Here is a 13958-nt window from a genome sequence, read left to right on the forward strand (position 1 = left end):
GAACTTGGCCATAATGTGTGCAAATGGGAATGTACCAGAATATTCTAGAAGGTAAGTCAAGCGAATATTGCAGGTGTTCACTCCGCGATCATTCTAGAATACCCCTCCGTATATAAGTTTTCGGTCACTCAACCAGCAGTCAGTTGACAGTTGAGCGGGACGCGTTGTCTATTGTGTTTTTCTTGTTTTTTGTCCATGTAATATATTTGTATACATGTAATTAGTGTAAATAAGTCAAGTTGTATACAGAATGGCTGTAGTAAGAAAACGTTACTGTAGGTGCAGCGAACATCATTAACGTCATTAACGAGCCATTGGTTGAAAAATAATTCTCCCTTCACTCCATATCAAGCTGGGACTAATGAAACAATTTGTTAAGGCCATGGACAAAGCTGACGATTGCTTTAAATACATTTGTAGATCGTTCCTTGGACTAACTATGGAAAAACTAATAGGTGGAATCTTTGATGGCCCTCAAATTCATAAACTTATCAAGGATTCTAATTTCACAAAACATCTAAATGGTGGTGAAGATTCTGCCTGGTGCAGTTACGTCTCAGTTGTCAAAAATTTCTTGTTAACCACAAAGCAGACAATTATGACACACTGGTGCAAATCATGCTCACAAACTTTAAAATTGTGGGTACTAATATCAGCATAAAGATACATTTTCTCCATAGCCACTTAGATTTCTGGATAATCTGGTGATTTTAGTGAGGAACTAGGGTAGAGGTTTCACCAAGATATAAAGGTGATGGAGAAAAGGTACCAAGGCACATGGGACAGGCACATGGTTGCAGACTATTGCTGGTGCCTCCAACATGATTTTCCTGATAACCCACGTAAAAGAAAATTGTACAAACAGCGTTTACTGTGCATTGATTGTAATTATCCATATCATATCAGCTTACTATGTTTATCTGTTATTATACTGAATAAAATACCTTTATGTATTTCATGTGTTTACTTATGTATGATTTGAGACTATTTCAATGCGATTTATAAGTAGGCTCTGCCTGACCGTTACATTTTTTGTGTTTTTATGTTCTCCAATGGGGTACCAATTATCTCAAAAATCAGAGCCAATCTAACAAAACTGATGTCATATTCAAAATCAGCACCACAAAGTTACCCCCAAATCACTCTATTTTGATTGGCAAAAAAATGAATGTTGCAAAAACAAATGCACCAATCTGAAGTTAAACCTAATTTGTGTATTAAAAATAAGCAGGATGGGCCATAGTGATAAAATCTGTAATCTGAGCCTTGGAACTAGTAAATCTTGGACACAAAAATCATATGAAGTCAAGAGCCAGATTTGAAGACTGTAAGCTAAGAATTTGGCCAAACCCGAGTTTTGTTAAAACCTTTAATACTTTGCATTTATCCAGACCTAGTCTGAGATTTATTACATTCCTACTTTAAATCATACATAGACTATATTGCTTCATTGTTTTTATAAGCGTCATTGCAGTACATATTTTGCCAAACTGAAATTTTATTTTACTTTATTGTGCTTGACTGCAGATCTCAGGGGAGCTTATTACATTCAAAATAAGTTGTACAACATAAGGTTTTTGAAATGTATTTTCTGAAAAGAGACAAACTAGAGACATAATTGCTTTATATAAACCATCTACAAGTGAGAATGCACAAAATTGAGATCATATTTAATTTTTAGATCAAGGGTCATATAGGGAGATTGTAGAACTGACCACAGGCAAGCTGTAAATGAGTCGTTGAAAGGAAAATAATTGATCATCACTTCTAGGTCACTTCTGCCATAACCAAACAAGGATAAGGTGAAAGAACTGCTAGACCTACTTATTGTTATTGTTAGAGCTGAAATGGAAAGTCAGGTTAACACTCAATAAAGCATTTTAGCTTTATGGTTCATATGTGCAAATATACAGTTTGTGGTTTAGTGATCCTTCAATATTTTAGTTTTAAGGAAATTCTGAAACTTCTGCTTATGTACCATACAATTACTGAATATTTAAACAAAACTAGCAAATCTGGCAGATAGGAGCAATGGAGAACATCACTTTTTAGGTCCATGACAGAAACCACATATTTAACCAGGTTTGGACCCTCTGGCTTTTAATCAAAGAGTTGGTCCAAGCCCCACTCTTCTGTCCCATGATCCTCCACCTTGACAAATGGTTAATATGGTAAGCGTTTTCTTACAGCTTTCAAATATAGGATAATACTGTTCATGCTGTTTTGATGTGTTTCATGGCATATGCACAAGTTTGTTGTAAAACGCGCTGCTTTCACTTTTTATGGAACTATTTTTGTATTGTATCATTGTCTTTTTGACCAACCAAAAGAAAGCATTCTTAAAAAAAAAAAAAAAAAATCCCTAACCAGTACTGGAACTTAATTTGTTCTTCAAGTTTAGCAGTTGTATAAATAAATTGTGTGTGTGTGTATATATATATATATATATATATATATATATATATATATTACTCCTGATCATCAACAAAATATTCCCACGACAAGACACTCTGATGGACTCCCCTCTCTGGCTCCTGGATAGACACACAAAAATGCCAGTTGCCAATGGCTACTTTAATATTGGTGGATGATGATTCTGTCTTACTGGAGCCAAACACAGTTTCCCCACCACCACCAGCCATTGGTATTCTGCTATCTTTTATATCAAGTGTTCCCCACGTCTCTTTGATTGTAAGCTGATTTGGGCAGGACCATCTTTAACTTCTGTTTCATGTAAGAGTACATAATGTGTTTGTTTTGTGATCTCCTCAATGTCAGAGCACTATAAATAAAGGATATCAGTAATAGTAGTGGTGTGTATCAGTGCTCTAGTTATTGTGTAATGCCAGTCATTACAATGTGACTAAAGGAAGATTTTTTGTGTGTTTTTTTTTTTATGGTAGGGTGACATGGGGAGAGAGGGAGGCAAGGGGAGTGTTGGGAGGTTCATGGCAGTGTACATCCCCCAATGGATCATGCTCATCAACATTTATCTTTTTAGCTCCAGCAAATTCCCAAGCGTTTTACAATTGGGAACAGAGTAATAAAATAATACTGGGTAATACAGGCAGACAGAGGTAAGATGACCATGCTCACAAGCTTACATTTCATAGGACAATGGGAGTCTGATACATGTGTTTTATATATTGCATATTGGTCCAGCCAGAGCGCAGAGGTAAAATGTGCTTAGCATGCTAAATGATTCAGTCACACTGCAATGTTGGTCAGAGGGTTGTTGTCTTGTGTGAACTGTGTAAAAGGTGGTAATAGGGTACCCTAGTGAGGTTAAGAGGTAGTTGAGGAATATTATAAGCATGCCTGAAGTGGTGGGTTGTGAGTGAACGCTTTAAGGTTTGAAGACTAGAGGAAAGTCTTATTGTGCGAGGGAGAGAATTCCACAAAGTGGGTGTAGCCTGAAAAAAGTCCTATAGCCAAGAATGAGAGGATGTGATGAGAGTGGATGAGAGACGCAGATCTTGTGCAGAACGGAGGTGTTGAGTTGGGAGATATTTTGAGACAACTGAGGAGATGTATGTTGGTGCAGTTTTGTTGATAGCCTTGTATGTTAGTAGATGCATTTTATATTGGATTCAGTGCGAAACAGGGAACCAATGTAGAAACAAACAGAATCGCTTAGCAGAGGAAGAACAATTTGCAAGGAAAATGATGATGATATAAAGTTTTTTTAGATGTATGCATCATGATGTCAATATAGAGTTGATTTGGGGAACAAAGGATAGTTCTGAGTCGAGGATCACACCTAGGCAGCGAGCTTGCAGGGTGGGATTTATGGTCATGTTGTCAACAGAAATGAGTTGGTGAGAGGACATCTAAGATGAAACAGCAGAAAGACAGTCAGTGACACGGAACAACACAGATGGTGAGTGATCAGGAGAGAATAGATATATTCGGGTGTCATCCGCATAGAGATGATGGTGAAACCCAAAGAAGCTTATTAGTTTTCCAAGAGAAGTGGTATATAGATAGAGGACCTAGTACGGAGCCTTGTCCTACGCCAACTGATAAGGGAAGTGGAGCAAAGGTGGATCCAGAGAGAGCAATTAGATAGATAGGATGAGAACCAGGATAGGACAGTGTCTTAAAAACCTAGGGATTATAGAGTTTGCATGAGACAATAGTGGTCGACAGTGTCAAATGCAGTAGAGAGATCCAGGAGAATTAGAAGAGAGTAATGGCCTTTAGTTGTGGCAGTGACCAAATCATTGACAACCTCTGTTAACGTAGTTTTTGTGAAGTCTTGATAACGAAAGCCTGACTGAAAAGGATTTAATAGGTTGTTTGTGGAAAGAAAACGTGTGAGGTGAGTGTAGGCAATTCTCTGAAGAAGCTTGGAGTGGCATGGGAGCTCAGAGATGGGATGGTAATTTGAGAGATCATTTGGGTTAGAATTTTGTTTTTTTCAGAAAAGGAGTAAGCACTGCGTGCTTGAATAATGATGGAAAGTTAACAGCTGAGAGAGATTACAGGCTTAAATTAGAGGTGGAATGAGCACAAAAGACAGGGACCTACCAAATTATGAGGTAATTATTTCTAGAGGACAGGAGGTGGACTTGGAAGATAAGAATAAAGTAGATACTTCATCTTCATTTGTCAATTGAAGAGAATGCGTCAGAGTGTGCCTGGACGGAATTGAACGGATTGCTTGTCGAGGAAGATGATACCATTTCAAGTCGGTTCTTATCACTGTTCTGTGCAGCTAGGAGGTAGGTCTGTTGGCCTGCAACACAGAGAAGTGCTTTAAGAGAATTAAGAACACCCTCTCTGCAACCTGGCCACACAACCTCCAAGGTACCTATTTTTATCTGTTTATTTGTATTGTGAATAAAACTGCTGTGCAATTCTATTGTTACAGCATTCGCCATGTAGTGATCATGGCCTCATTTCCTGCTAGCTACTTCATCATCATCATCATCATTAATTTATATAGCGCCACTGATTCTGCAGCGCTGTACAGAGAACTCATTCACATCAGTCCCTGCCCCATTGGGGCTTACAGTCTAAATTCCCTAACACACACACAGACACACAGACTAGGGTCAATTTGTTAGCAGCCAATTAACCTACCAGTATGTTTTTTTTTTTAAGTGTGGGAGGAAACCGGAGCACCTGGAGGAAACCCACGCAAACACGGGGAGAACATACAAACTCATCACAGATAAGGCCATGATCGGGAATTGAACTCATGACCCCAGTGCTGTGAGGCAGAAGTGCTAACCACTATGCCACCGTGCTACCCACGGTTCATTTCAGCAATCAGGGAAGGAGCAGTTTTGTGATCAGCCGACTCTCATACTTTCTCATCAGGGTCTCGCAAAAGTTTGTGATCACAATGATGAACCACCCTTAACTCTCCTGAACTTCACACCCGAGCACCAGCCAGACGGGACAGTTAGAATTGTCAATGTTCTCAAATGATGAATTCATGTTAATGTGAGTAACTATTATTTTATTGTGGACATGTCACATATTTACAATTACCCACTTTCCCATTTCAAATTTAATTCTTATACTTATACTAGAGTGGCCAAGACTGTAAGGTTAGACCTTTGTTTCAGAGCTCACATTTATAAGACCGGTAATTAGCTGTAGAATTTATTTTATTTCATTATATTTAATTTATATAGCAAAGGATTTGTCAAAATTAAATATCCATGAAAAATAAAAATATATCCATTTACAAAAATTTATTTAAAAACATGTTAAAATCCACAATGTTATATGAAAAAGCAATTAGTGCACATGACATTTTAAATCTTATGTCTGGTGCACCATTTCAACATTTTTTTACAGCACTTATATAGTCATATAATCTCCTTCTAAATAACTGATCACATTTTGGTAGTATCAATATATTATCCAAACTATTTTTCATACCTTATGTGTAAATACACCAAAGAGTGTTAGAGGGTAAATTAGTCTATTAAACATCAAAGCCGTAAATCTAAAAAGTCACAGCAGCAATATTTTGACATATATTTAATATTAAGGATCTATAATACTTTGAGCAACTGGGGGATCATTTGGGCAAAATTTAATTTAAATGTTTATAAATCAATGTTGTTTAATTTTGGTAAGTGATGAAACCCTTGTATTCTGGGCTGCACTCTGTATTGTAACATTAGAAATCTCTGTTTTACAGAGGTTTCTAAAACAGTCTCAGCTTTGTATTGATGACCTAATAATGCTCTGTGCATTATATAGAGATCACTATAATGTATTGTATAGAGGTCGCTAGAATGTGCTCTATGTTTAGAGATCACTAGAATTGTCTCTGTATTGCATAGATATCGCTAGAATGCTCTCTGTATTTTATAATGTTCACTAGTATGCTTTCTGCATAGTACAGCTTTATTTGCTTGTCTCTTGGGCTAATACTTCAATTGTATTTATTTGTATTGTGTTGGAATCCCTTGTATTTAGGCATCATTATAATCTGTTTTATATTATTGCAGGTGACATAAAAGAGCATCTAAATTACCTTGTGGTGTGCATTGCATATGCCATCAAAGCCTCACTGTTAGCACGTAGGGGTCACCTTTTAAAATCATGCCTCTGTCCTAACATGGCATAGTTGCTCTTCCGGCTACTGCACCCTCTTCATTATCACTCCATTTGTCCAGTCCTGCTTTAGGAAATTGCCTAACAATCTGATGCTAGTAATGAGTTGACAGCACCATGTTACCACAATTTTAGACCTGTATATAGAGCTTCCTATTAATAGCACATTGCCAGTTTATTGAACATTTACTCTGTGAACCAGCACTCCATATCCTGTACCTTCCTGGCTGCTTTCCTCTCTTTGACCCCTGGCTTTCTGAAGACTACCTGTCTGGCTCCTGACCCTTGGCGCTTGAATGACCACCCTCTCTGACTCTGGCCCCCTGTTTATTCTCTGGATTTGCTGTTACTTGGGACCCCAGAATCATCATTTCTCACTATATATACCTTTTCTCTCTTGGAATCTGCCAATCAGTATCTGTCATACTAATACCATAATTCATGGCATTTAGTTTACAACTTGTACACTAGAAAACTCTTTCTTTAGAAAGGTTACTAAAAAAATTATCTGCATTGTAGAAAGGTTACTAGAATGCACTTTGTACTATATAGAGAACTCTAGAATGCTCCATGTTTTGTTTACAGGCCACGAGAGTACTCTCTGTAAAGTGTAAGAGGCCAATAGTACATAGGTCACTAGAATGCTCTCTATATTTTATAGTGACTAGTAAAATGGTGTATGTATTGTACAGTGATCAGTAGAATGCTCTCTGTATTGTACAGTAGTCACTAGAATGTTCTCTGCATCATACAGTGATCAGTAGAATGCTCTCTGTATTGTACAGTGCCAAGTAGAATCCTCTCTATTATATAGTGGTCACTAGAACGCTTTCTATTGTATAATGATCAGGATTATAGCCTCTGTTTTGACATAAGTGTTCTTATATTTATGTAAATATAGGTTTTTGTTGCAGCACATTGGTTGAAGAATCTGTGCCACTTACTCGTGTTTGCCCCCAGGCCAAAAGTTGCCAGCCCTCTAATGTAGATATCAATGTCCAATCAATATGTGGATGAGAATAACGTTCAGTAGATAGGTAAAAAAATTTATTATACAAAGTAAATGCAGTAGTTTCTAGAACACATTGTAGAAAGATTTATACAATGGCGTACTACAATATCAAGTCAAGAAAAACCCTTCAAAAGTTACAGCTCTGCTCAATAAAAAAGTACATTAAGTTGCAATAAAAATATGACACTATGTACTTCATTGCAGTTCATAAATACTGCAACCAGGAGTAATGCCTCCTGTGGCAGCGTAAAATCCCTGGAGTGATGTGGGATGGATGAGTATGTCTAGTGCTAGATACTGTGTAGTCGTGGGACAAAAGTATTTAAATGTCCCTTTTGATGAGTGGGAAAGAGTGTTTTTGGTTTTTTTTGTTTTTTTTAGTTTAGACTAAAACTTCATCATCCATCTGATTTGGACTTAGGTAAATGTTTTGGGAATGAATATTACCTCACCTTCAAGCCCAAGGACAAGACCTTAACTTTTGGGGTTGAACTTTTGAGCCTTTCCTACCAAGTACCCTATTCATACAGAAGGGCCAAGACATAGTGACATCTGTGTCTCAGGTGTATGTTAGTGCATCTAGCTCAGGGACTCCACTGTATTTACTGATATATTCCAAGCCCCAGTTCAAGAGAGAGAGCAGTCAGTGTAACTGAAACTTGCAGTGCAGTAATAGAGACATAGAGAAGCCACATATGGTCAGCCTGACCTGCTGGCTTGAATCGATGATGCAAGAGCTTGTGTCTCTGCTCTGAGAGGCACCCTGGCATGTTCATAGGACTGCACATTTGTGAGTACCACGTGAGGCAGACTGGAGAGCAGCTAGTGGGCAAAGATGCTCAATAGAGTGGCAATGCCAGGGGAGACATAACTGAGAAGAGGGTGATGTTATATGACAGCCTGAGAATGAGACAGTGTCTGCTGTGGCGTTTGTGTGCATAGTGACATTAACAAAGAGTATTTAACTAAGTGCTGTGTAGGAGGCAAAGGTGTTATAAAGTGATGCTTGGTCTGGCACCCATACTTTATTGCTCTACTATGCATGTGTTATCTCCACTAAACTGCACTTGTTAGTGGACCTGCATGCCCGGGGGCACCTGTCTGGTGTACAACCCACTCAGCCTGGAATGACTGATCTAAACCTGGGTGGTGAGCAATTTTCAGAGGTAGGTGCTTGAGAGTGCGTACCTACAACACCCCAGAGACAGACAGGGGGTACAAGTGAATGAGCATTTTTGAAAATTTTAAAAAAACACTATAATGAAAAAATTGTTTTCCATATAGTTTGAATGATCTTAGTATATGTCATTTATATCTCTACAAAAGCCTGGACATTGTATTATATTGATAATGTATTTACCAACACAAATATTTATAGCATTTTTCCTATTGAGCTGTAGACACAAGTGTACTTGTGTAATGTCTCTACATTCAGAGTACTGAATATACAATGCACACTGGATGCATGGCACAAGGTGGCTTGGTTTGTGCCTAAATGGTCCACCCAGTGCGGATGATATTATACATCACAGTGGAAGCCCAGAGAATTGTATTATCCAGGCAGATTTGGGAACGGCTACCAATAAATTAATTTCTGTGCACTGATACCATTTTATCTACACTGTAGATCTATTGTGTTATCTAAGGCTAATGTAAATAAACAAATATATCTAACATTGGAATTCTCTTAAACGTGTAGTATCCTTTAATTCATCTGCTAAGAAGTTCCAAAAATTTCTGAGTGTTAAAGGTTACTAATAGGAAATCATTCTTATATTTTGTGTGATTATATTACAAAACCTAATATATGAGAGATGTGGGCTATAAATATTAACAACACAGGGTCTATAAACCCTATAAACCCCCAAACTTGTAAAAGAGCTACATTCTTGTAAGTAAATGGTTCAGGTGCTTATCAAAGTTTTAGATTAGATGAGAAGGTATTTTAAATATAGCTGTAATGCTGTGTGATGATTTTCCTATGCACATCAGACTCTTTGGGGCATATTCAATTGTCCGCGGGATTGCCGAAAATCCTGCGGTCCGCGCAGGATTACCGTTATTACGGTAATCCTGCGCGGAAAAACCATTAATACGGTAATTTACTCGCTGGATTTCAGCTGAAATCCAGCGAGTAAATTACCGTATTAACGGTATTAGTTTTTCCGTGCTCGAACCCGCGGACAATTGAATACCCCCCTTTGTGTGTAATCCTGCGAATGTGAACTCTGTTATTAAAACAAACATTTAAATTTAGTGTTCATTCAAACTAAAGTATCATCACCACAGCATAGAGATTAAGCCACGTGCAAAACTTTTTTTGAGTGTTAATTAAACCATATCCATTGATCCCTGAAATTAGGCGGATGTGCAGGAAAATTCAATGACCAGAAGTAACAATTTAATTAAACTATATAAATACATTTATTCGAAGAAAACAAAAACGATAAAAATAGAAATGTTTGCAATTTTTCAACTATACAAAATAGATTACTTATTTGCATCACTTAAATCTATTGTTACACATAAAATAAAATACACTTTTTTAATAATAGTGTCTTTTTACAGGTTACGAGCTCATCAGTCTTGTTGCCTGATAAAGACAAGCACAGTGTACAGTATGTGCAGAAGTAATGAGCACACCCTCCACTGTCACATTTGGTAATTAATGAAGACAACAGCATACTGTATTAGAGAAATAATAATCTGCCCAAGGATAACACTTCTGCCATATATGATAATACTGAACAATTTTGAGCACCAAAAAGGGCAGATCTAATCAACAGATATTTGTTTTGGGTAGTCTATAAAAAGGAGAACCAGGTCCCACAGGCTACTTACCTGGGGTCCTGATGTTTAGACTATCTGGAGGTCTCCAGATGCCTCCTGTGCTTCCGCAGCTGCACGACTTGCTCCTGGCAGTGAGCAGTCTGTTGGCCAAAAGTCACCTATCTGCAAAAACGACTGGTTGGGCAGAAGACATTGATGAACACTACTCACTTCTGCCGATCTGGCATTTTTTCAGTTAGACGGACTGTTGTCCACTGACACACTGCCATCAGTAGTATACAGAAGTAAGCAGGACAGTTGCGGGCACGCAGAAAGGTTTCAGGAAACTGCCTAACAGTCCGTATCCTGGACCCCAAATAAGTGACCATCTGGGACTCGGATGCACTTAGGATAGCCCATTCAAGACTTTTTCAGTTTTGGCTAGAAATAACCTTAAGCTAGTTAACCTTAAACACCATAATTGGCCTTTTTATTTAATATGTAATACCACATTTTATGTATTGAGACATATAAGATACATGACTGCTGCTCAAACATCAGCTATTTCAGGTTTTAAGTCACTTCTGTTTGAAAAAACAAAATCTTTTTACCTCATGTCTAACAGATATCTTATCTGTCATTCTTACAATTATAGCCATATCCAGTATGCAATTTGACCTATATTAATTTCAGGACAGTAATAAATATCTCGGAAGAATGTAAAGACAGCCATCTCTGATAATTCTCAAAGGCTTATTGTAGGCTTTACTCTGAAGGCTAGCACTCCAAACAGTATGTAGATTTAGAGAAATCAAATTACTTCTTCTCCATAAGCCTGCATGTCAAGGTCAACTCTAGACAGGGGTTCTGAAGGACTTGTAGTCTTCATTGATGTCAAACAATTCCTTCACTGCGCTTGCTCCTCCACACAACCAATGCCGTCATAAGAAGGGTTACGAGGACAGGAAGAAAGATGAAGGAGCAGAGGATGGGGAATGGAGGGTCAGCTGGGAGCCTGCCAGTTAAGGAACAGTTCTTGAAATATTTTTTATGAATACTTGTGAAGAATTTATCCACTAGGTGGTTTGGCCAGAAACAGTCCTGATGGTCAGCCAGTAGACGGGTACAATTGGTGACATCGCTATAGATTCTAAAGGAGACAAAAAAAAGAATGTATCAGCTGTGGACTGTAACATTGGAAACACTTCTTCTGCATTTCTACTGCTGTGTTTGCTATGATATTATCTGAAAATGTTAATGTGCATCAATTATCTACACAGATAAAGCAGCTGTTTTAGAACAATGCAGCCTATAGATCACTAGGAACCCGTAACAACACATTGTGCTGCATGCCCATTTAAATCACTAGTTCCCAGTAAGGTGACAGTCTCCACTCTTTGTAGACAACAGATACACTTTAAAACACATTTGCACAATAATTCCTGACTACACCCCTCCTAAACTTGTAAAAGCACCAAATACCCATGAAACTAATTTCTCCCTAGATGCACATAAAGCCACTTTCTCCCAAGGAGTAGGGAGCTAGGCAAAGGGACAACTGCTTATGTAAAAACTGATAGTTCATCATTTATTTATATAGCTCCACTTATTCTGCAGGGCTGTACATAGAATGCACTCACATCATTCCCTGCCCCAATAGAGCTAAATTCCCTAACACATACACAGACAGACTAAGGTCAATTTGACAGCAGCCAATTAACACAAACAGGAGGAGAACATACAAACTCTACACAGATAAAACCATGGTCGGTAATTGAACTCATGACCCCAGTTATGTGAGGCAGAAGTGTTAACCACTAAGCCACCGTGCTGCATATAGTTCCACCTTCTTGTATTAATGTCCACAGGGTTAAGTAGAAAACTCAACAGAAAGATAGAAAATGAACATACCTAAATAAGTACAATGTAGGGGTGGCAAACTAAATGTTCAAACCTCTTCACCACAATCAGGAACGTTCATATGCAGTACATAAATTACAACTAAATACTTCTGTTCTGTGATTATCAGTGTGAGGAAACGGGTTGCTACTGGACTGAGAACTATGTAATCATCACCGGTTTCTCACGGTTTATTGTACTTTTTAATCCTTGGCCCAGTCTAAGTATATAGACCAGAGCATTGGTGTATTATGTGTATTATTATTTCATGTTATTAGATACATTTTGCCCATACTATTACCTGTGATATTGTATGTAGTATAAATATAAACAATATTGCCATACTGTGTGAAAATATCAGAACAACAGCAGTCATTTTGCTTGTGCTAGCTAATGTAATTACCTTTTGTCTCAAATGTCTATTGTATGGGGTGCAGCTGAGATGAGGTTTGTTATCAGAACAATGTCTGAGTTAACTAGCTGGCAGCCCATGTTAATTAGCTAGGTCAACAGATAACCTGAGAGGTAATGAGGTTAGAACTTCTACTCATATGCAATGTGCCTCTACAGTAATATATTGGTTGAAATAGCACGGGGAAATGTATCAATATGTATCAATATAAATGTAATTGTATCAAAAGGTATCACAGACTTATATTGTGTAACACTGCTGATATAGTGTGTCAAAAGTCTTATTGTTCCATGTAAGCGTGCAGTGTCATTCCTTGATGTACTATTGTAACCCCATGTGTAGTGTATCCAGCCAAAACAGCTAATTGAGTCAAGCCATTCTATTGTCTAATCAAGGTAACAGGGACAGTATGTCTAGCAGCTAAATTGTTGACTGGGAGGCCCCTTCTGTAAAGGGGAGGTTTGAGACATTTGACCCTACTTCCTGGGTACAGAGAAAATAATATAGGGGAGGAGAATGCCAGGGGGAGGAGGCTAGTTTGGTGGATCCTGGTGTAGAAGACATCATTGAAAAAGACTTGGGGCCAGGCATTGTGGGGCCGCTGGAGGGAACCCTACCAGGACAGGGTTGGTGTGAGCTAGTAACCCAGGCTAGGAGACACCATAACTGTTTTGCTAAACGGTAGTGGTAATATTGCTGGAGGATACATGCTACAATTTACCCTGTAACTTGTGAACGTCTTGTGGTGTTGTGCTGTCATAATAAAGTCTTATTTTGGATATATCCTGGTCTACCCGAGTGAGTTGAATCCCACAGAGGGTAACTTCCATCCCAGCTAAGGGTGGTATCCTCACAGTCAGGCTAGCCTTTACAGTTTGTACTAGAAGCACAAGTCACCTTACATACCTAACAAAATCTGTTTGTTACCACCACTTTATTGAATCTCTTCATATACTATGCAATAGCTGTACATCATCCCTCTATTCCAGACTGTATACAAGAGTGGATAACTTAAACACTTATTTTATCATTTTAAAACTTGAAATCTATTGCTATTCATGGTAAAATGCTTCCTGCTTATCTGCAGCTTCTCCTTTATCTCCTTTTCTAATTAATATTCTTAATTACTTTTCAAACAAAAGGAAAAGCACGCAACTTATCACCAGACAGTACACGGGGTACTAGGAAAATTCCTATGATTGAATATACAATGCAATTGCTAAAGTCAGTCTATGTGTCTATTTCTAGCAGCTGGTAGAGGAGAGATGGATGTTGAATTGATGAGGA

The 13958-nt window shown here is 38.1% G+C and overlaps 1 protein-coding gene across 1 annotated transcript in view; it reads right to left on the reverse strand.

The window, feature by feature from the left end:
* Positions 1-8614: 8614 nt before the first annotated feature.
* RAMP1 (receptor activity modifying protein 1) overlaps positions 8615-13958 on the reverse strand; it is a 68930-nt gene continuing 63586 nt past the window's right edge. The window contains exon 3 of the mRNA XM_075180346.1: positions 8615-11510. Within this exon, the coding sequence (XP_075036447.1) occupies positions 11255-11510 (256 nt within the window). The 3' untranslated portion in view covers positions 8615-11254. The remainder of the gene's footprint in view (positions 11511-13958) is intronic.

This window comes from Mixophyes fleayi, chromosome 7 (genome assembly GCF_038048845.1).
Source record: "Mixophyes fleayi isolate aMixFle1 chromosome 7, aMixFle1.hap1, whole genome shotgun sequence".
In the NCBI taxonomy this organism is placed as follows: domain Eukaryota; kingdom Metazoa; phylum Chordata; class Amphibia; order Anura; family Limnodynastidae; genus Mixophyes; species Mixophyes fleayi.